Raw genomic sequence first — 24,176 nt, 5'->3', positions numbered from 1 at the left:
AACTGTATAAACTGCTGCCATGATCTGGTCGAGAGACATGGCAGACTTCTCATCAGACCACATCAGACGTCCCATGTGGACAGCTCTAAGTACAGGTGTGAATTCTCCCAAGATGCATTTGAGACCAGACCACTCAGACCACATTCAGGGGTGGTCTGCGCTGCATGATGTGACCACATTCTTTTAACAGTGTGCACACATTCTGTATATCCTCGCAGCACTGAAGGACCGCCTACTCAACCGACATCAAATGACGTGAAGAAGAAGAAGCCACAGCAACAGGCTGAATGGATTATACACCATCTGAACTCCACATGGTTCACAGTAACATAAATTACATGTTTGGGGTTAGGGTCAGTGTGAGCAGCAGATTCTTGTGAAAGCACAGTTTCCTACCATTGAACTATTAGCTGCAACATCCAGACTCCCTTAACAGATCGCACTAAATTTGTGAGAGAAGACCATTTTATGTCAAATTTCAACCACTGTAGGCTTCTTGTTCACAGACTGTGGAGAAAGTCCCCAGGCTCCTTTTTAAAATTGCTCAATTTTGTGAGTTTCTCGGTTACGAGAACCTTCATTCACTTAGTGAAACACTGTCTATGACACATTTTTGACAAATTGGACCCTTCTCGTAAATTCCTCAAATGTTAAAGGTCTTTCTTTGTATGAAAAAAAATGTGTCCATTTGTCCCAGTGAGGTTTATTTGCACATAGAGCAGCGAAGTGAGATCCAGTAGCAAGTGAGCCGTATGTCATGAAGCATATTAATGCCAGTTGATACCATTTGAGTCACACATTGCTTTTGTATAGGGTGATACAAGCCAGAAAGGGATGAAACCACAGCAACAGAGTGAATTATGAATTTAGTTTCTTACTCTTCCTTCATACTTTCCTCCTGCCCATTAATACCACTGCTCCCCATAAAGGATTTAGTAGTAGGCTATTATTACAGACCACAGGCAACATGTGGGGGGAGCAAATGGTTGTGTTGTTGGTGACGTGGTATGGCCTGCTACTATTAGACTGTGGTATGTTGTAGTATGTATTAGTAATCCAGCTGTGATGTGGCACCATCTCCTGGTCGATCCTGGTACAACTGCAGAAGCCTAACGAGGATGAAATACCAAACTGCTCAGCAAAAGATGCCAAGAAGACTCAAAGTGTGCTGCTTTGTCAGCATGTTAGTGTCTAATCCTCCATCATCCTCACCATGTTCACGTACAGTTGTCATTTCAAGCAAAGCTCTGTGTATAATATGCGCCAGACAGAGGACAGCGTTGAAAGCTGACAACCAGATGCTGTCTGTCACAACAGAAGTCCAGGAAATAGACCCAGGTGGCTCTAAAAAGCACCAGATGGAGATAAAAGTCGTCATCCAGCAGCAGCAGCAGCAAATCAGGAATTATTCACAATGGAAGTGACAATTTTTGGACCTGAATCAGTCACAGTGTCATCTGGATCACCAGGGATCTTGGATCACCAGGAATGAGGCCGGAAACCTCGCCGCCACACATGTTAAAACGAGGATCTTTAAAGATAAATGTGCTTTGTCTTTGCACATATTTGTATGATGTCTTTCTAAGCCGCCCGTCTCCTCAGTCAGAGTAACCACTGGTTTGGGAGGTTGTGATATTAGATAATAGCATGTCTTTAACATCATAGGCTACAATTAGAAGCAAATAAATTACAAGGCACCTTTGTCATATTTTCTTTGTAGCCATATAATACAGCGTCTAATACGCCACCTGCAATCCTGCCAGCGGAAACACCCTCTGTGTCTTGCAAGACAACAAAATCCCCCTGTCAGATTTTACAGAGTGAGGAATGAAGGGTTGTTTTATTTTTTATTTTAGTATTCTGCACACGGTGATCTATGGTTTTGACATTTTAACTCATTAATGTTGACATTGGAAATACTATCTTAGCTGAGCAAATGCACTGAAATAGTATAAAGCTTTAAGTTTTCTCTTAGAACCATAGAAACTTGTATTTCCCTTGTGTAACGTTAAACAGTTTTCAGATAAGTAAGAAAATAGCTGTATCTCAAAACTACAAGTCTTCTAAGTAGCTAACTTTCTGGGGAATAAAATCATCACCTTATTAATATTGTATATTTTAACTTTCTGAGTTTGAGGTTGTTGTGGGTTTTTTTTTTTGTTTTATTTTTTCAAAACTACGTTCCACACCTTTAATTGTGTATCTTACAGGCAGGATGAGTGGCAATGATCCTTTAACCGTATACAGCCTGGTTATCAACTTTGTGAGAACTGAGGACGTGTCAGTGCGCCATCTGGAGAGTATTACACAAAAAAACTGCAGGATTGAACCAATAGGATATGAACTGTCTCGGTATTTAGCTCTCACTGTCTTTCTCTCTGCACATTTCTCCTCTGGTTTTCTCTCTCAGAGCTCAAATACACAAACTCTGGAGAGGGGAAGGGTGGGTGAGAGGCAGAGTAGTGTGAGACAGAGGGGCTGGGAGGGACTGTGTGGGTGAGGTTCACTTTGGATCCAAAAATCCAGTGGAGCAACAACTGCTTAGAGGCACATGCAAGAAGGTTCTGGAGCAACAACTCTAACAGGACTGAAACAACTTACTGAGAACGGCAGCTGGGAACAAGAATACTCAGCTGTTTAATCGAGGGTCACTTTCAACACTTCAAGGCTGTTGTTAACTGTGACTGAAGCCATATGGACTGATCTGTTCTTCCCTTTGGCTTATTTTCCAGTGCGGAGAACTATTTTAGTGTGTTATACTCAGCAGGAATACAGGAAACGGTCTCGTTACCTCAGACATAGAGACGTTATTACGCCAGCTGAGTTGTTGACAGGAGTATAGAAATGTCAGGCAAATTGCTTCCCGTCCTCCTCCTGGCCCTCCATCTGACTGCGGGTTCAGTGCAGAGCCAGGGTTCATCCCAGGATGCCTTCATAATCCAGTACCTGGAGAGGAGATTGGCTCAGATGGAGGTAGGTGACTGCCGGCTGCACTTCTGTTTGACATCATGTACCTGCATCCCTCATCAGCACGACAGTGTAACCTCAATCCTTGCTGCTCTCATTAACTATTGCTTGCAATGTCACTCATACATGACCACAAACTACTCTACTGTTCTGCTTTGTGACAGATTTTCAACTTTTCTCGCTGTCAGACCTTAAAATGAGCACATTCATGAATTAAAGATTGAAAAATACCACTTGTTGTGAGGCTTGGGTGATGTCTACTTCCTCATACCTACAACTATTGAATGAGGCATGATGTATAAAATGCAACAAGTTGAGCTGCTGGTGATAGAAGTCAGTGCTGCATGTATGACATCCTGTGTGTATAATATGCCATCAGCCTAATTACACAGTATAGAACAGTGGTTCTCCAGTTTAGGACCCCATAATTAGCACAGATTAGACCCCAGTCTCATGGTGCTGCTTTTCCTTGTTATCGGGTTTTCTGTGGCGGCTTTGCTGTTTGCACTTTGTTTCACCCCCTCCTGTGTTCGCGTACTCTCTCTCAGCCTGACGTTCCGTCCACACCTGCGCCTCCTCAGCCTTGTAAGCCCTGCCCCTGTTCCCAGTGTTTTCCCCCACCTCTCATCTTTCTTCAGCTCTCCCCCCTCACCTGTGCATCACCACCCCTCTCCACCCTCACCTCATCCTCTCATCAGTTTAGCTTGTATTTAAGTCAGGGTTTTTTGTGCAGGCTTTGCTGAGTCTTCTGTTCTGTTCGCCTGTTCCTGCAGTTATTTTTCTAATAAATGTTCTGCCTTTGCTTCCTGCCTGCCTTCTGCTGCGTTTGGGTCCACCTTCTTCGCTTTCAGTGAGACACACAGAGGCCAACAGCTCCATTCAGAGACCACAATTTCATAAGATTCTGCCCCAGGGTCCCACCGTCTGATTTTGGTGTTTAATGCTTTTAAATGCCAAAATGGTCATACAGTGTCATTGTGTTTCTTATGGATGGAATTCTAATAATAATAAAAAAAAAGATTCTTCCCATTGTCTCTGGGTGCCCCTTGGAACTCATCTTCTATTGATTCTTGCTAGAGCACCCAATGCTGCAGGGATACTGACCCATCAGTGGGCTGAACAGAGATCATGTGCAAGTGGTGGCCTGGCTCTCCTTTAGGAATAAACCCAAAATACTACTGTTTAACTAGTCCTATCACACTTCTCCCTCAAATCGCAGGCAGCATCTTTCTGTTGCACCAGGATAGAGTGACCTCTGGTGACGCGTGCTGTGTACTACAATACATAGCCTCGAGCATCTCCGTCTCAGTTTGATGGAAGGAAGAATGTCTGTGTTTTTGAAAGTAATGTAATTCATACCTTGGGGAACTCTAAATACCCTGTAATACCTCTATACCACCCAAGCCTTACTGTATATATTTACATTGACATGCTTAGATAAAATGGCTGCCAAGTTATGACAGCAGCTCAGCTGTGTGACTGATTTTTTATAAAGCCTAAAAATGGTAAAAATAAATAAATACATAAATAAATAAAAATCATTAAAAACCTTTTGTAGGTATGTTTATGGTATTTTAGATTTTGTTGTTATCTGACAAATGATTAAAACACTGATGAACATCTCCAGACAAGGGTTGTTAGCAGCCTCCAGCACTGAGGTGATTTATAGAGTTTTGTGATGGACAGATACCAGCTGCATTGTGCCCTGCTGCTAAATGTGGCTGCTGTTAGCAAGTTGCAAGGAAGCTATCTCTGAACTGCATTGCCTGTCATCAACTGGCCTCTGTCTTCTTGAAATTGGTGACCGCTTGCTCCATGGCTGGGGACGTGACATAAACAGCAATTCATATTAAGGTCCCTGTAGCTGCCTGTTTTACAGGAAACGTGTAAGTTTGGAGAAGAACAGAACAGAACAGAACAGAACAGAACAGGTATCTGGTCCAAGTAAGGCTGTTGCAATAAAGAACCCAGAGTGTATGAATGTGTGATTGTGTTTTATTGCTCATTATGAGTTTAACTTTTCTCTTGTAAGGACGGAAAAGCAGCCATAGATAATAATGCCGAAATGTATTTTAACATGAGCACAAGTATAGAAGAAATCAAGTCAGAGAGCTGACCCACTGTGTACTTTATACTGCAATACTTACCTAAAGTTTTCTAACATTAGCTAACATTAAAGCCACCATTCATGCAAAGCAGAAGGGAGTAAGACTTGAGCAGCAAAATTCCTTTGTAATACCTTATGAATTTAGAAGAAGAACATGTACTTCTTTCAAAACTTAATCTTGCTTTAATTGTGATTCAACCTTCTTCCTCTGTTCGATGACATCAGGAGCGTCTGAATCTGTGCGAGCAAAACACAGTGACTGTCACCCAGAAGACCTATGACCTCTCCTCTGAAATCAGAGGTTTTCTGTCCACTGTCAGTGTTTTGAGGTAGGCCTGTCGGAAAAATGACTCTACAACATGTATGCAAGATGGACAACACTCATAAGAATGCATGAATGAAATAGCATATGACCAAATTAAGCAACGACGGTGGTTATTCAAGGTACACAAGAACTGTGAGACACTAAACTGTATCGCTCCATAGATCAGAGGTGAGGAACCAGGTGGACAGTGTGGCTGTGCGAGTTGACCGCATGGAGAGAGAGCTGGAGTATCTTGAAAACAAGATTCCCACCCAGACTGACATCGAGATGGAGGAGGCGCTGCTGGAGCAGCAGATAAAGGCTGCAGAACAGGAGCAGCTGAAAAAGAAGGCCAAGATCAAAGTGGAGAAAGGTAGGAAGGGCGCCTGTACAAGGTACAGTATGTGTGGGGGTGGCACTGATAATGATGACAGCCTTTACTATACCTATCTAAAGAGACTATGTACTAGAGGACGAGAGTGAGGAAAGAGGAGGAGGAGGAAAAGAGTAAAAGAGAAAGATATTAATAGTAAATGTAGAGATCATTTAAGTCAGACATAGCACAGATACATATCGGCCTGGACAGTTCTTAAGAATCCATTCATCGGTGGTCTTTTCTCCAACATGTCCAGACTGCAGCACAGCCCTGAGTCAAATCAAATCCCTCAAGATTGTGAAGAAGACAGGAGACACCTCTGGTTCCTGGTTCAAGGACCCTTCTGAAGGATCAACTAAGGTCTGTTTCTTTTTAAAGGTGACGTAATTACAGCTATAATGGGCTGCTGAGGCTGGAGAGACAGCTGTGTTTCTCTCTGTGCAGCAGACTGTGCTTATCTTCCTCTCAGTGTGGGGCCGCTGGTGGAAAACTCTGACCTTTTTCCCAAAACAATCAAAATTAATTGTTTGGCTGATTCACTCTGGATCAGCAACACTCTTCTACAGTTAGAATCGCATGGGAATGATTGTTGACATTATAGATTATAGTCCTCACTCCAGGGCCCATATAGTTCAATGTTGTGTGTTTCCCATTCATGTGAGTATCTGAGTAAACATAAATAGCATACATAGTGATTTTTATCCATTAAAGAATGAGTCGCTGGAGGGGCCATTTGTAAGATTTGCCCAGAATTTTTGTTTACACGCACAGAAAATGAACAGAATGAAATGAAATCAACGGGATGTAAGAAATAACAGTGTTGACTTGATCTTAAAAAAAGAAAAAAAAAAAGACATCTATGTGTTGAGATGCAGAGATGTCTACTGAAGTAACCATTGTACCCAGCTAGCCCATCCAATCTTGTTATACCACTTCGTGTGCTATGATTCATCAGCTCTGTTAGCTTTTAGTGTAACAAGTGAAGAATATAAACTCACAAAATAAAAAGAAAGAATATAATCTTCGATCTATTTTTCTTACTAAACAGAAAATATACATCCTGAATGCAGGTTTCTCTCTTTACCAAACTAATACAAGTGCATATGCCTTGTTTACCCATCATAAAACACACTTCATTCTTTCTTGACATAAATTACACAAAAGTCACCGAACCGAGGAGTCATAGTCCTGGTAAGCCTGGTAAATCACCTCCATACTTTTTCCTCTGTGTCTGTCAGTCTCAGAGGTTGTGTTTAGTCCAAGTCTGGTGTCCAGCTTTGGTTCCTGGTATGCAACTTCCCTGCTGATCTTACATCAGCTAATTGGGCCACTTAGCTGCATGGCTAACTAAGATAACTAGCTAATGACAAAAAATATAGCATGCAGCAGTAAGCTATAGTTTTTGAAGAACCTTTAAAATTCTGTCAATTTTTTCAAAAATACACCTTTTAAATATCAGGCTTTTCTGTCAATCTGAAGACTTTAGTGCATTCTTTAACACTTTCTACAATGACATTTATAAGCACTGCTGAAATATGATGTGAGAGAGCTAGTATTGTACGAACACCATGGATAAAGAATATTCTCGTATTCAAACCAAGAATCCCACAATGTAATTTTCACTCGCTTCTCAAATGGTTTCAATCTTTCAGGTCTACCTGCTCAGTGGAATTCGTAACAACACACTGCTGGAGTATGTTTCTCTGCAGAGTTTCGCAGAGAGGACCACCACTCCACCAGCAACAGTGGTGCAGCTGCCGTTCCACTGGCAGGGGACGGGTCATGTGGTCTACAATGGATTCCTCTACTGCCACAAGGCAGAAACACCCAACCAGATACTGAAGGTGTGTGACTTCAGTAAAATACTTAAGGTGGTACATTATATATGTACTTCCCATCAAGGTATTTCAGTGTTGATTCACTCTATGTCGGTGGATTAACGCTGCAGTGGACCTTTTTTAGCTAGAGGCTGACTCCAGATCATTTCAATGGAGCTTAGTCATCTGGGAGTAGACTGTCCAATTTCCTTTGCTGCTCCGTGTTAGCTGAGGTCAGTGAGCTACCAATGCCAGGAGAAACAATTCTGTTCCAGTAAACTGAGCTTGACTTTCTCAAGATACTTAAGAACAAATGTCATTGCTGCAGAAAGTTTAGAGGGGAAAAGAACAGGTTTTCAAAGAAAATTCAGAAAAAAAATACCTGATACTATTGAAATGTTGACATGTTGTGCATTACTTGCTAAATATCATATAGGCAGTGTCATTGTGAGCATTTTTATTTGCTGACATTACCATACAGCTAATAGCAGCACTGTGCATACAGCCTCACAGACCCATTAGCATGGCTGCAGACTCTAGTTCAGATTCTAGTCTAGATTCGGTGTGATTTAGTTACAAGATGTCAGAGAAACTGAACTACAGTTGCAGCATTTCTAAATGGGTCTCGTTCCATCTGTTTCCATTCCATAAAGGTGGACCTGTTGAATGGTACAGTGGTGGACAGTACACTGCTTCCAGGAGCAGGTCGCCTGCCAGTCTACAGTCTGAACCCCAACACCTACTTGGACCTGGCTGTGGATGAACTCGGCCTCTGGGTCATCCACGCTGACCCCGAGTACGGAGGAAACCTGGTCATTACCAAGCTGGATAAAGGTAGAGCATATAAGCCCTGCATTATACGGTTAGTAATCTGGTCTATACTGAGCCGAGGTTTTTAGGGCTTTTTTGTTTCTCTTTCAGCAACTCTGGCAGTAGAATATACCTGGGACACACAATGCAGAAGCCGTGATGCTGAAGGTGCCTTCCTAATATGTGGGACCCTCTATGTGGTCTACAACACACGGTATGGAGGACGATCCACCATCCAGTGCCTGTACGACATCCATGACACCATCCACAGGTTGGTTTACACACAGACCTAAGATAAAGTACTGTCTAGATACATTCTCATTAGTACCCATCCGCATGTGCGTACACAGAAAAACAGTGGGAAATCAAGTAAAGTGCAGTTTGGGTAAAAATCCAGGTTCACACGAGTCCACTTTGCATCCACATACTTAATTAATCATTTTCGCTTTTATGTCACATCCATCTGCAGTGAGGAGAGTCCAGTGTTGTTCTTCCCAAAGCGCTACACCAGCCACAGCAGCATCCACTACCACCCCGGGGACAAACAGCTGTACGCCTGGGACGACGGCTACCAGACGATATACAAAGTGGAGACTCGCAGAAATGACCAAGTCGCCACAGAATGAACATGATGACCTACAGTGTTACGCCTTAAACAGTTTGTGTTACCACTTCGAAAATTCAGAAGTACGCAATAACCATCACTTATAACAACATCAATTAGGGGTTTTGATGAGTAGCTTATAATCTGCTGTTGTTCAGTATAGTGATCCTTTGCTGGCAATGGATGCCGCCTTTATCACAGTTGATCATTGCGACAAACACATCACGTCCAACCAAAGGCATTTTATACTTTAGCTAGGCTTTATATTTTGTATATCACATCAATAAAGACCATTTAAGTGTTGTATGTGTATTCTTTAACTTGTCCTAGTACATGATGTGCTGGTGGCCTATGTTAACACCCTCTGGATGAGCCACACATGTTTATGACTTATAATACAAATACACCTGTAGCTGCACCCACATATGCGCACACAGTATTTACCAATTCATATACTTCCTGTTCATTTCCTTCCTCTTTTTGCAGGACTCATTTGAAGCCAACATACTGTACAATAAATCTTTATGAAGGAGATTAGCAGTACTTAGTGCTATCTGGTACAGCACTGAGGGAACTGAAGCTCTCTTGCTGCATGTTACCTGTTAGTGTGCCTTTTGCTGGTCTCTGACTTCTAGAAAGTTGTCAGTGATTTGTGCATCCATGCCAATATAGCTAAGGTTTCATTAAAGTTAGACTCTTAAAGTTACCAACTTTATCTAATTAGGCAGTCCCGCCTAGACCAAGATGTCTTCTCTCTCGTCTTATCTCTGTCAGATAACCACACAGCCGGCAAACAACAGAATAGACTTTATAGAAACCACTAGAAAGGATGTAGAAACAATAGTCCATTGTTAAAATCTGAAAAGAGGATAAATCTAGCTTGAGAGCTGTTTGTTTTCATTCCCTTTAAAATGTCACGTGTACCTGACTTCAGTTAGGATGTGTGCCTATAAAAGGGATAACTGGATAATGAGATTTAAATGAGAGATGAGATGTGAGGTGATCTGGATGCTGTAACAGCAGATCTTTACACTGCATCATTAGATGATAATTCCTCCTTACACACTGAGTTACGACACAGAGCAGTGATGATGAGCATGACATTTGTCATCAGTGATGGCATAACACACAGATAAAGACTGTAGGGGCTGACTGAGAAATGATGATGGGGCAGCTTTACAGTACAGACTGTGCCTGTAATGAAGAACAGACAGTGACTGTGTATAGAGTGGTGTGGTAATGTGTTTTTGTAGGCCACGCTGAAAGTTACTATCTCCCTGGCTCCCTCAACAAAAAACCTAGGGATTTTTGAATTGGATTTTGGATTATTGCTGAAAATGGTGCTCTATGGCAAGCACAAGTTCATGACATTTACATGTTTTTGTTCTTCACAGACAATCATCACTTTTGTAATTTCACAAGGCATATTAAATCTCTACAAGAAGAAAGCAAAAGTTAGGCTATAAACAGACTACATCGCAGTCGCATCCCCATCCCTGATTGTCTTACTGCACAATGACTATAAATGTTTTCTATATAAGTTCAATCTTCAGGTTGTAAAGTTAGAGTTAGAATAGTTTACAACTGAAGTTTCCGTTGGTAAAGACGGACTTGTGAGTAGATGAGTTTCCGTGTTTGCTGTGATGATGTTAAACGTCTGTGACAACTTCTGTGGTGTCATTTTAGAGTCTTGTTAGCAACCGCCATTTTTAGCGATGCTGAACTAGAATCAGCAGAGCTGGTAGCTGCTGTCGTCGACTTCTTGTGTAAATACACCGGACCGCAAACATATACATTCCAGGAAGCCACATTTAAAGTGGGAACTTCTTTCAGAGGAACTTTGTATGGCAGTGAATGGCGAGACAAGTAATTTGAGTTATGCAGTGAATTACATATATGATGATTGTCCCTTTAAAAAGCCAAGAAAGTTGCAGTTTATCGTAATTTTATACCATCTGGTTTTGTGTTAAACCACTCATCTCACTCAACACACGTCACCAACACCAACATGGCCGCCGACTCGGCACAGAATAACTAAGAACAAGGGTGAAAATGACAGTGGAACTGGCCGTATTGACAGCTGGAGTTATGTGAAATGGCAGTTTGTCAGTTCTGTGAGCAAGATAGTATACAGCAGCTTTACAATGTTTCAGTGACGGGTTTTGGCAACCGTTCAACAAGATGACACCATGACTGAGACTGCTGGCTGTGTCCTCTCAATTATTACATATTTTCACAGTCTTACACTTAACTAGTTGTATGCCAAACTGCGACTTTCTCAGGTTGTCCTTTGAATTGACAAACATTGCATGTGTGATTCATGACACAATTCAAACAGGATGAAAAATGATTTGTCTTTCTCTATTCACTACCATACAAGTTCTTCTGAAATAAGGTCCGATGGGGCAAACCGGAAGGGACGTTGCTTTAGCTCTCTTTAGTGTTCTTTCCATCAACCTTTATACGATTCCTGCAAGTAATTGTTATTGTCATTGTTACATAAATTATGAAACGTTATGTTGTTGCCATTGATGTGAACACGGTGTCAGCACGTTGCTTTGTGTTTCTGATGTGACTGCCTGATGTAACGCGTGACGATCCTCCGGCTGTTCTCCACTCTCTGTCGCTCTCTTTGTTTAAAACCCTCTGATTCATCCCGCCCATTTTCAGTTGGCGGTGACGTAAGAGATGGGGGCGGGGCCATAGTGACCGTTGAGTTTGACAGCGCTAAGGACGGAGCGGCCGGCAGGCATTGTTGACTGCTGCTCAGATTTGTTTGAAAACGGACTGGAAGTTTTGCTCGAACAACTGTCTTTTTGTTTAGAAGCATGAGGAGGCGAAACAGCAGCAACGCCAGCAGGAGAAGCTCGACGATTAGGAGACGCAGTGAGAACTTGCGTTTTGATGAATTCGGCTTTGCTCTTACTAAACGGAAGGACCAGAAACTTCATCACCGATGTCACGACTACAGGTGCGGGACAGGGGAGCGTTATTAGCTCGTGGGATGTAGTTAAGCTAACTGGCAGTTAGTGAGTTTGTTAGTTAGAGTCAGCTTTGGCCAAGCAGGGCATTTAAAGCTCTTTGGTAACGTTATAGCTGAATTAAAGCTAACTAATCATGCATATAGAAAGTTATATTTCCAATTATTCAAACCTTTCGGTTGTTACCGCTAAGTACTTACATTGACGTTAAACGTCATTAAAGTGGCGTCGCACTCGAAACCTGTTCAGGTTATGACTTAGAGAAAATAAACGCTGTGGCATTATATGAGACTTTGAAGTGTGTGTCATATGTATTGTTGTCATGTTAGTCATTAGTTCCCTGGCTTTCCTTAAACGTTAACTTCAACCATTTGGTGATCAAAAAAGTAAATCACGAATAAAGATAGACACATTAAAAATGATGCTTACTCTCCCCCTAAACACACACTCAACACACTGGAATGGTCTCGGCAATCACACGTGATTTAAAAACACAAGCACAAGCAAAATCCCATTCACGAATACTCAAAGAATACTGAATCAAGTACCAGCAATGACAGAACAACTCAGAGTTTCAGAAATCATTTATGATCGTCCCTCTGTAAATCAGAAGTGCAAAACTCAATGACCAGTTTTGCTTTCACTGAAAACGCCATCATCAGCCTGATTTCCAAAAACTGATGAATCAGTCTAATCCCACTATGTTGTGTTGTGTGTCAGCTACCCCGAAATGAGCTCGGTGAGGGTGAAAGAGCTGTGTGAGCTGCTCAGCTACTGGAACGGAGCCAGCTTTATCTGCAAGAGCCAGGTGAGACTGGTCTCAGCTGCAAAGAAAAAACAAAAAAAACCCAACAAAGTCTTGCTAATAATCTTCCATATTGTTTTACCATGCAGTGGGTTTAAACAAACATCTTTTCTTCCCTTCCACCCTTGCTGTGTTTTCAGATTGAGCGATTTGTCAGGATGGGTATACCTCCAAGCCTGCGAGGTAGAGTGTGGAAGTGTCTTCTCACCATTGACAGTCTGAGAGAAACCAGTGACTTCAACTATGAGGTAAAATACAATGAGACATGCACTGGGAAGAATGGCCGGTTTCATCCTTCTCCAAGTGATGTTACATTCTGTAGTACTCACTTGCAAAATTACTAGGTGAGGTTGGGAATGGAAACAAAATGAATTTTTAAATAGTACCACTATACAATTTCCCTGTGATAAAAGCAAGAAAGAACATACATAAATACTGTGATTATATTCAACAGCTTTCTCTTCATCATTTGAAAATGATAATTTGATACTACACTTCATTTTGTAGTTTGAACAATACATTTATTATTATGTTAGGATTTGTCAATTGTCAATAATATGTGATTACTTAGATAATAAATTAATCTTCTATATCAGTCTGGTTCTCTCCGGTGAACTCTTATACTGGATGGTTTATTAGCCTACCTAATATTCTCGTTATTTAAAAGATGGAAATGTTGTGTTGACATATTTTAAGTAAAACAGCACAAACATTCCCTCATTTCAGCTTCTCAGATGTTAGGGTTTGCTGCTTTGGTTGTTGTATTTCTGTAAACTGAATAAGTTTAAAAATGTTACTTTGCATTCTGGGAAGATGTGATGGTAATTTCTTCTTTGCTTTTGACATTTAATAGAAAAGATAATCAGCAGATTAATGAAAAATGTGGAAAAGAATTGTTGGAGTTCTTTTGTATAACAATTGGTAACTTGATAAACAACAACATAAAATATATAATTATGTTTTCTTTAATATGTTGCTATTTGTTGTTGATGTCAAAGATGTCAAAATCACTTTAAGTAAAAATGCTACACAGAAACACGTCAGTATGATAGATTGATTATTGCATAAATTAATCTGCACATTTAATTGATAATAATAGTTGGTGGTAGCCATAGTTATATTTTGTCAAATTAGAGGAAATTCTCAAAACTATTGATGTTAACCTTGAAGCAGACCACCCATCACAGTATTGACCTTTTTAAAGAAGAAGCTAAATGTAAGCTGTATAAATGCCTTAAGTAAATACAGCAAAAGTCACGTGACTACCTCAAAAGAGGCCTAATTACATCACTCATGTAGCAGAGAAGTATTAGTGGGTTTCAGATTACCACAATCCCATACAATGTTTGAAAGCAAAGTAGTAGACTCTAACTTTTATTTAACAGAAAATCACAGACAGCTGTCAGAACACTTACATTCTGGGTTACATGTTTATAACGTGTTTTGGATTGAATCCTTCCTAGAAATGCAACATCAAGAAATGGCAAGCAGATGTCGCCATTTTGCTCAATGTTTCAGAAAGCTTCAATTCCCCAGTCACTATCTGTAACCAGGATTTCATTGTAGTTTCAGGTTGGCTGTACATTGATTGCTGCCTGACCAAACCAGATTATGACTCATGATCCCTCCCCTAGTCTGTCATTCATCCACAGCAGAAGAGTTACTGATTGTTTTCTAACAGTGGAATGTGTTGGATTTTCTCCAACAGAAGTGCTTATCTGAGGTGCGAGGGCCCCTGGTGGACTTGGGAGTTAGTGAGTATGGCATCCTGTCGGCAATCACCACACTGAGTGAGACTCAGAACGACCTGGGTTTGAACCAGCAGCAGCCGTCCAGTGGCCCTGAGCCCAGATACTCTGTAGATGACATCACACTCTTCAGACAAATCGCTCTGGACCTACGTGAGTTCAGAATGTGGAATGAAGTTGTAGGCTTAGGGTTTACAGGGTTTCTGCAGGGTTGTAAAAGGTATTTAAAAGGTAGTCAATGAAATTGGCAAAAATTAAGGCCATTAAAAAGTATCAAAAAGTAAGAAACGTCATCTGACGAGGTATTACATTTTCAAACCACTTTCCAACTGTGAGTTTTTGTTCCATTTGTGGTAAGTGCAGGCCTATCTCCTAAAAATCGCGTGAATTTATTTATATAAATTAAATGTGCGAGTAGGACCTGAGAGGTATCGTTGATGTGACGAAAGACAGTGTGCGACATGGTAAAACTATTAGCACCACAATCTGTGCTCCAACTGGATAGTGGAGCTGGATGGAACTTCATTCAAAAGACATGATTTTTGTAGGTCTAATATCACGGGCGAATGGCAAATTTAAGTTGCACACAGTGAAAGCACTACACCCTAAGTTATATGGAAATTGATTATTATTGTCATTACTGCTATTTGTATGATTTCTACAAGTCACCATTTAAGTTGAGTGACTGTAATTCTCGTCATCCTATCCAAAGGCTGCAACAGGTGACTCATTGAACCTGGGTGAAGTTAGTTTTAGGTTGGATACTCAGCGGATATTCACTCGGGTCCAGCCACAACTTTACTGAGGTTCGCCCAGTGTTAGCAGCAGGAGGACGGTTAGCTCACCTCCCAGAGCCTTGCTCTGAATCGCTGGAAGCTGATTTAGGGATCGTCATTAAATTACTTGGCATTAATATATTAATACAAAATAACTGCAGTTTTTTTTTAATATTTTCCATGTCATGTGGCCCTGTGACTCCAAACCAACAGCAGATTATATCAGTAAACTGGAAGAATGAGATGCACCTATTTATATTGTTTTTATTTTTTCTCAATAGCTTCCATGTCATGTGACCCACTGACTTCTGAAACAGATTCTTTTTCCATAAAAAATATGTAAAAGAAAAAGAAAATAAAAGTTGTCACATTGTCAAGCAGCAATGTCTACACTATTTGTCTCATGACTTAGATTCTGATTCTGAAATTCTGAAAATGATTTTTTTTTTTTTTCAAAAATCTCACCAGACATCATCATTTAAAGGGTTATTTTTTATTTTCTCCTAGTGTTGCTAGGTTACCAATTCAGAGCATCGCTGCTATATAAAAATCGAGGATGTGTGGAGCAAACTATTTCTTTCTTAGCTGAAGCCAACAACGGGACAAAATAAATGTGAGGACGAGTTACATCATCAAATTTGGATAGTGTGGTATAGCACCATATCGCTCTCTCTCCCTCTCTTTTTCTGACTTTTTACAGAAGTCCTTTAATTAAACATTTCTGTTTTTAAACTTTTTAAACCTTTGCTGATGTTCACTTGTCATTTTGTATTCATTGAGGTAGAATGATAGTGAAGGAAAGAGTATAGCACTGGAGAAGTGGCTTGTGCTCTTCCTACACATAACAATGAAATCATTTTTGTCTTGGGTTAGCATCAAATAACAAATAATTGTGTATAGGTCAGTGTTTTTATTGAGGCAAAAAAGTATTAAAAAACAAAGTATCCAGTGACAACAGGTACTTGATTTGAATTGTAAGCATTACTATACTTAATTACTCAGAAAGTTAAGTAACAAAATGACGTTACTTTTTAGTTACCCCCAACACTGAAGTTCGAAAGGTTGCCACTGCATTTGCAGCTCAAAGTCATGCTGGTATTAAAAAATATTGTGAAGGTATAAAAAAGGTGTTAAAAGGTATTACATTCAACTTAAGAATTGCTGTATATACCCTGGTCAGGGGTAGAGCCAGCACCTTGTTATCGGAAGGTCGTTGGTTTGATTCTTCTGGCCTACATGTCAAAATGTCCTTGGGCAAGATACTGAGCCCCAAAAATTGGTTAATGTTGGCTTTTAGTGTTATGTTTGTTACTGTGTTGTACTCTACTACAGCTCTTTTCTGGTCATGCAGCATGTTTAGGGTTAAAGGTGAACTTTAGTAGTGACCAGAGCATAGCTTTAGGAAATAATATAAATAAAATGACACAGAGATTTTCTGTGAACACCAGGTAACTGATAGGTCTGTTGTTGGAGGGAAGTGTCTAGTAGTGTACTATTAGAAATGAAGCTCATATTAATTTTACCCAATCCACAGAGCGTTCCTTCCCAACCCACCGTTCTCTGATGGGGGAGAGCCCAGAAGCCATCGAGGGTCAGGCTAAGCTCTTCAGAGTCCTTATTGCCTATGCCAAATACAGCCCGCAGGTTGGATACAGCCAAGGTGATTGACAGAATGATTGGCGATGATGATTTTTCTGTATTCATTTATCAGACACATGAGATTGTGAGATTACTGTTTTATTTTTTTAACAGGATCCCTCTTCTGTTATCCTTCTCTCATGCACAGGAAGGTGATTATCATTAGGTTGTTGGCTCTGTTCCAATTGCCCTGTCGAAGTACACTTATTGAAAGTTGAGCTTAACAAGGTGTTCCCTCTGACTCAGCGTGTTTATTTCACACACTTTTTACTGATTTGATGAAGATATATGCAGTACATCATGTGACCACTAGATAGAAGTAGAGGACTATAAATGTGCATCATGCTCATCATGCTCACCATGCTATGCTCAAGAAGTCTCAGTGAAATATTTTTCACATTGTTAACTACACATTGTCCATGTCTGTAATGTGTTTTTATTTTATTTTATTTTATTTTATTTTATTTTATTTATTTATTTTTTTGACTCATGGATAATCAGCTGCTGTTTTGTGTCTTCCATGAGGTTAAAATCTGAAACATTTTCTTTATTTGGAGGGAAGATAGAATCTGGATGCAAATAGTTACCACATTTGCCAAAAGATCAAATACCTGTTGTTTTTTTGTTTGTTTGTTTTTTTTCCTGTTTTTTTTTTTTTTTTTTGCACTTTTTTTTTTCTTTGTTTCTGGAAATGCTATAGAAGTAGAAGGAAAAATCAATGACATTTTCTTCTTGAATAATATTCAATTGATGATTTAGATTTTTCACTTTCGAGTGATAGCCTGGGTTAGCCGCATTACACGATATTCTCCTGTGTATGCAGCTTCTGTAGAAAATATATTGTATTTTGGAGGAAAGATGCAGTGGTCATCAGAAGGCCAGATATGCACATTTTGCAAGCTGAGCTTATTGAGCTCATGTCCTACCGTACCCGTACTCAGCATTGTACCTTGCTGCTCCCACTGAAGTAATTTCATCGTCTCATCCTTTTGATAAAACATGATTAGTCCAATAGCTTAAATATTCTTAAGGTAGTATTTCTGTGTTTCTTTTTATGTGAAAATTTCTTTGTTTCTCACAGGGATGTCCTACATTGCTGCAGTGCTGCTGATGCAGTTGGCAGAGGAGGAGGCGTTTTGGGCTCTGACAGCATTGTTGGATAAACCCAAATATCTGGCTGAACTGTTTGACCTCAGTCTCACCAAGTAAAGAATGGCCTTACAGTATATAATAAACACAAATATAAATACAATATAGATAACTCAGGGAAAGATGCACCTTGTTGTTGTGGAGTAATCACAAAGTTCTTAATTTTCATCCAATCAGGGTCCAACATCAGGTGAAGGTGTTTGACCAGTTCCTGAAACACAGAAAACCCAAGCTCTCTCAGCACATGGTGAGTCCTTCGTGATTTTCATTCCTCCTGTTCACACTCTGGATTTGTAGGTAGAAGCAGAAGCCTGGCAATCCACTTTAAATGACAGACTGACTACGAAACAAGCAGGTCTGAATTTCAACATCGTTACTGATCATGACCAGACTGAAAACTGTGAGGCAATATTATCCCACAAAACATGGTGACATGAAGTGTGTGTGTGTGTGTGTGTGTGTGTGTGTGTGTGTCTGTCCAGGGTCCCACCGTCTGGGGAGAACCCTTCTGTCTGTCTGTCTGTCTGTCTGTCTGTCTGTCTGTCTGTCTGTCTGTCTGTCTGTCTGTCTGTCTGCGTTTTCAGGCCAGATATGGCTAAGTGATGAGTAGTTCATCTTTAGGGGAGAGGCCACTGTAATGTATCCATCAGCAGCTGGGCCTCTTCTATCATTCACTGCATTAGGCTCAAGGCTTGTCATGTTTGGCAACATTACTGTTTGCACACAAGGGCACAAGCCTTCAGCTATATCATTTTCTCCCTGAATCCCTACTGTTATTGAACTATTTTCATGAGGTCAATTCAGTGAACCTCGCAGAAGATGCACAACAACTTTCTTGCAGCTGCATGTAGGCAGAAACTGAATGCCGTCTCAGGGATAAGGAGATGTTATCACTTTAACTAGATTTATAGCCAAAATATACACAGAAAGTATGGAGGTGGATAAGGTCAGGACCAGGTCAGGGTTGCAGTTTGCAAATTTGTTCTCTTCTGTTCAAAATCATCATCAAAGTCTCCTTACACACACTGATGCATTCACTGCTACCATTTGTGCTACTCAAGTGTCTTTGAAATGATTGTTATACTTCACATCGACTCAGCAGGACTGAGAAGAAAGCTGCCCTTTTTGAGTCAACACACACAGAAACGCACACACCACAGGGGCCTATTGTAGACATAATAGTTGTACCCCCTTACAGAAAAGCCCATTTGAGATCAGTGGTCAGCATTTCCTTTGTAATAGAGCTGTTCAGCAGAGTAAAGGCAGGCCAGCTGGAAAGAAAATTTTGTGTGTGCTGTCCCCACTAGACCTGAGCAAACAGAGACCTACTGCATTTTGAACACCAGGTTAAAACATGAATGAATCATATGTTTTAATCCAATTTGTAAGGCCTGTCTGTTAGAACAGTGAATATTACACACCAGAATATTGTTCAGAATTACAAAACCAACATTCAGCAGATTTGGGATAACTAATGGTTATTAGACTATAACACCATTGTCAAATTTAAAAAAATCGTCAAAGTAACAAGTCAGTTTCAACACTAACTTGCACATTGCGGATGTTTCAGTTAGGATGTCAGTGAAAAAGAACACTAACAGGAATTGGCAGAGAAATGAGTCTTGAATAGTGTTTGGTTATGCCAATTCAGGCCTTCCTGTTTTCCCAACCCCCCTGCAGGAGTCAGTAGGAGTCTTATCAGTCCACTTTGTGATGCCATGGTTCCTCACGCTCTTCTCTTCCCTGCCATGCTGGGACTCTGTCCTCGCTGTCTGGGATCTCATAATTATGCAAGGTTTGTGCACACACGCTCACACATACACACACACTCATGCGTGCACAAACGTACACACACACACACACACACTCACTCATGTATGCACAAATATACAAGCAAGCAGATGAAACATATTGACATTACTGTGATTTATCATTTTGTGGGCAATTATTTTTAATAATTGTGATATTTTTTAATAATGAATAGTCTTGTCTTGTCCAAGACATAATTCTCTCATCTCTTTATTTTGTATGAACAAAGCATTCATGTATTTTACAGCCATCATTTTTATAAAGCCTGCTCTGTCCTCAGGCCTGTCAGCTGTGTTCCGCACTGCTCTGACAATCATGGAGCTCCTGGAGCCTCGACTGATGGACCTGAATGATGAGGGAGCGGTATTACCTCTGCTGCTGAGAGTACCTGTTGATGTGTAAGTAAAGTGAAGTTAAAAACTGGCTTTGAAACTGAACACTCTCTGGTGTGGGGATGGCAACAGTTAACCATTAATTGGCTAACGGCTGAGAAGATTTTACTGTGTTCTGCATGTCGGCATTCTGTTAATTTGCATACAAACACACTGTCTGCACACAGCAATCTGAGGTAGCACATTAATCTGTGTCAGAAGTCATGTCTGAGGATGGCTCACAGACAAAGATCACATCACTGTTAGTTGGGTTGAGAAAGAATGATCTGTAGTCTGAGGAGATACATAGACAGAGAAGCTGCTGGACAGCGCTCACAAACAAAAGTAAGCTTCTCCGCTACCTGTTACCTTATCAGTTCGGACTGGGAGATGTTCCTTTCTCCAGTGCACGGCTTCAGAATGAAGTGTGGAAAACGGTGCAAGACTAGTGTGCTCCTGACTGCTACTACCCCTCTGACACATTTCAGACAACCTCACTGAGAGGCTGACACAGTGTGCCACAGCTCAGTGTAGTGATGGACTAAAAGGAAAACTCATTATATATTTGACAGCACTTTGCTTTAAGTTTTTGTCTTTTTCTTAATAATTGAACATTTCTGTTATGTTGTTAAACAATTAGGTATACATTTCTTATACTTTCTTTTGGGTGGCTCATAACAACATGTCATTTTCATCCTGACATTTGTGTAGATGTCCACAATCCACATTTTGTGTAGCAAAAAATTGCATTAGATGTGTTTTCTGAGACCCGCATCCATGAATGTTGTCCCAGACCACCCTCATGAATGTGCTGAAAGCGAGGGGTTCTTCTGAAGAATGTGCTGCACAGTTCTCAGAGCTCAGTTTTGAGACTTGGTCCTAAATAAAACCACAGGCATCTCATGAATATCAATCAATTCATCAGGACTGGACATGTTTTGACATCAAGCATTCCAAGAGAAGTAGAGCGTCATTGTTTTGCACTGGTTGTTTTTGTACATGTTTGGATTAAACATCCTTTATGCTAAATTAGCTTCTTCAATGGCAACCCATGCTGCTTTCAGTTGGACTCCTCTGTCTGTCTCTCGCTATTTTGAATATAAATGTCACATGCTGACGGACATGTTTTGTTGACATGGAGCTGTCGTTATGGCAACTCAGCAGGGTCACTAGGTTTATGTATACAGCCAGTGTGTGTGTCTGTGTGTTTGTGACAGATTGGTGCACAGTGATTAATAAAATGCAGTTTATCATATTTGCTTTAATAGATAAGCTGCCTTCAGCTACCTTAATGTCACACTTGTGTGCTTCTCATTGTTGGAAAGGTCCCCCTGTTTGGACCCAAGTCTGTTTACCTTGGACAAAGATCTATAAAGCAGACTCTGGATTAAACAGAGGCCACTCAGCCAAGTAGTTTCCATAAACGTAGCTGTGTCACAGGCAGTGATAAAGCACTTTATCATGAACCAGGGGAGAGAGGCATACTAGGTACACACCAGTGCCCTGCAAAGTGGATTATGAAGGACAAATCTTTGTTTCTTATGGAGAACTGTTAAGTGGACATTTTGCGCTCCATTTCAAACATTTTACATCAAGCTTTTCATAACCACTTAGTAACACAAATGTTCTCCAAGATTTCTATGCTACAAAGACAGTAAAAGTACATTGTGTTCCATGTGCGATCCTCTTCTTCTTATATTATATGCATGTATCAAGGGCAGCACTGACGGTCCTGTTTTGTTCTAGTGCTGGTTTTCAGTGGGCAGCCTGCCATCACATCACATTGAGAAGTCCTTGTTGCCTGCTTGGCATCATTATGAAAGCCTGGTCAGAAGTCAACACTAAGTGGTCCGACTGTCTCCCAGGGCAGGATCCCTTTACACTGGGAAGATCCTGATGAAGAAAGAGGGAAAGGGAGCGAATAGAGTAAAAGAGAGAAAGAAAGATGAATGGGGGGTCATAGAGAGAAGCAGCTTCTGAGAGAAGGTACACTAACTGAGGAGGGGCTAGAGAGAGAGAAAAAGAGGAGAGTGAGGCGAGATCTTCATCCGCTTTTAATTTTCCTTAAGGATCTCAGCCTCTTTCACTCTCTGTGAATGGCAGGAACAGGTGTTGTCATGCACCCATATAGGCTATTCTGATTAATGATTGGTTGAGAGGCTCATCCATCTCGTGTCCCTGTTCATCTACACTGGGCTGTCAATCAGCTGTCACCTCAGTCCTAGGTTGTAACAATGACTCCCAGCACAGCCAACGTTACCATTCAAAGAGACAGCTTCACACTCTGTAGAATATTCATTCAGTTTCTGACTGTGTGCCTGGTTTTCCAGCACTCTTGGTGTTTACATCCCCTGCTCCTTATATAGACTTTGGTCTCAGTATAGACCAGTCGGCTACTGTATTTTAATTATGTCTTACTACATAATTCTTAGGCCTGCTAGTTGTGTGGCTCTAGAGAGTTTATGTTGGTTTGTCTGTCAGTCGGTCTATCACTTTGGTCCAGATTGACATATCTTGACCAAAACTGTAGGAGTTGATAAAAGAATGTAATAGTACAGCTGCAACACTTGAATAATTCGATTACGAAAATGGTCGAAGCAAAATCTCTGCTTCGAGGCTTTGGTTAATTCTTATCACCGGCGTTACGTGGCCGGCTTAGTTTAGGGGTCATTTTTCCACACGGGACTGTTATTGCGGACACACACTACAACGTATAGAACACTTTCAGGGAATTTCTTCAAGTTTGGAACAAAATATTTTGCTGATATTGAGCTCCACCTTAGTGTCTTTGCACCATGTCATAAAGCTCTCTGTCAGTCCTCTGTACTCCTCTTAAAATAGAGTAAGTGGAGACAGCATGTTTCTCACTGGTGATATCTTTGACTTCACTAAGGATTACATTTATATTTTACTGAATTCCTTAAAAGTCTTAACTACATAGATTATATTATAGTCTGGCCAGTAGTCGTCTTCATTTAAACGTGTCTAACCTGCTACAAAAAGTTAGAATGATTCTTTCTTTCCAAATAGAGCTACTTTAGTCAAGTCATGGTGAAAATTCCTGTATTTTTTCATATTGCATTAAACATTTCTGCTTCTAATACTCACATCCATGCCCCCCTCAGAATGAATTCACTTTGTATTTATCATCAGGTTGAAATTAACATTTTTCGAATACTACTTTGTTGAGTGGCAGTAAGCAAATGATTTGCATGATGATTAGCATTTAGCTCAAAGCACCACTGTGCCCAAGTATAACCTCACAGAACTGCTTGCATGACCTGTAGCCTTTTAGTCATTTTTTCATCATATATTGCTGCCTCATTTTAATACTTATTACCTTTTCACCCACTAGATTTCAGACCTCTTATCTCCTCTCTTCTCTAAAATATAATTTATAGTTGCGTGACATTGAGCTGCTGCATTAACATCCCGATTTTTTTGTTTGAAAAAGTATCTTTGTTTTAGTAGTGCTTTCTGAAAGAAAATGAATTATGTTAACAAACTAAAAGAATCAGAAACAAAATTAACAGAATTATATCTATCATAATGCACTTGCTATAAATGATTCACAAATCAAGTTTGTTAGTTTGCCCTATGTTTGTGGTGATAACCACAGAATGCTTTGTTTGTTTTCAATATATGTTTCCATGTATGTCCATAATATATAGGTGTTTATATACTTTAGATTTCTTTTTTTGTTACCATTATATAAAGTGATGATAAACCTAGAAAATAAACATCAAAACATACATATTAAATGAGATGTAATTAAATCAAATTATTGTAGTAAGGTAAATATTATAAAACTGTTCATTTTTAAATACAAGTTCCCATACAACCTAAACCATCCACTTCCCTTCAACTGACATTTTTCCTCTCTTTCAGCACCTGGTTTTCACCATCTCTCTTGC

General features: G+C 40.3%; 2 protein-coding genes across 2 annotated transcripts in view; both read left to right on the top strand.

The window, feature by feature from the left end:
• Positions 1 to 2,488: 2,488 nt before the first annotated feature.
• olfml1 (olfactomedin-like 1) lies at positions 2,489 to 9,289 on the top strand. Its single transcript, XM_037107419.1, has 8 exons — positions 2,489 to 2,973; positions 5,300 to 5,403; positions 5,561 to 5,751; positions 6,011 to 6,114; positions 7,407 to 7,598; positions 8,225 to 8,405; positions 8,493 to 8,652; positions 8,851 to 9,289. Exons 1-8 carry the CDS (start codon positions 2,845 to 2,847, stop codon positions 9,005 to 9,007), a joined length of 1,218 nt encoding a protein of 405 aa, XP_036963314.1. The 5' UTR covers positions 2,489 to 2,844; the 3' UTR covers positions 9,008 to 9,289.
• Positions 9,290 to 11,677: 2,388 nt separating this feature from the next.
• The window catches only part of si:ch211-266k8.4 (rab GTPase-activating protein 1), a 63,507-nt gene continuing 51,008 nt past the window's right edge, over positions 11,678 to 24,176 (top strand). Inside the window, exons 1-9 of the mRNA XM_037107734.1 lie at positions 11,678 to 11,956; positions 12,687 to 12,774; positions 12,912 to 13,019; positions 14,480 to 14,672; positions 16,830 to 16,955; positions 18,015 to 18,138; positions 18,260 to 18,329; positions 19,763 to 19,877; positions 20,172 to 20,289. Coding sequence (XP_036963629.1) covers positions 11,814 to 11,956; positions 12,687 to 12,774; positions 12,912 to 13,019; positions 14,480 to 14,672; positions 16,830 to 16,955; positions 18,015 to 18,138; positions 18,260 to 18,329; positions 19,763 to 19,877; positions 20,172 to 20,289 — 1,085 coding nt within the window. The 5' untranslated portion in view covers positions 11,678 to 11,813. The remainder of the gene's footprint in view (positions 11,957 to 12,686; positions 12,775 to 12,911; positions 13,020 to 14,479; positions 14,673 to 16,829; positions 16,956 to 18,014; positions 18,139 to 18,259; positions 18,330 to 19,762; positions 19,878 to 20,171; positions 20,290 to 24,176) is intronic.

This window comes from Acanthopagrus latus, chromosome 8, assembly GCF_904848185.1.
Source record: "Acanthopagrus latus isolate v.2019 chromosome 8, fAcaLat1.1, whole genome shotgun sequence".
NCBI lineage: Eukaryota > Metazoa > Chordata > Actinopteri > Spariformes > Sparidae > Acanthopagrus > Acanthopagrus latus.
This window is presented reverse-complemented; position numbering and strand designations above follow the sequence as displayed.

Coding starts and splice junctions, on each gene's coding strand:
- olfml1 (XM_037107419.1), top strand. CDS start 2,845: ATGTCAGGCAAATTGCTTCCCGTCCTCCTCCTGGCCCTCCATCTGACT. Junction 5,404..5,560: donor TCCACTGTCAGTGTTTTGAG/GTAGGCCTGTCG, acceptor ATCGCTCCATAG/ATCAGAGGTGAGGAACCAGG. Junction 5,752..6,010: donor CAAGATCAAAGTGGAGAAAG/GTAGGAAGGGCG, acceptor CAACATGTCCAG/ACTGCAGCACAGCCCTGAGT.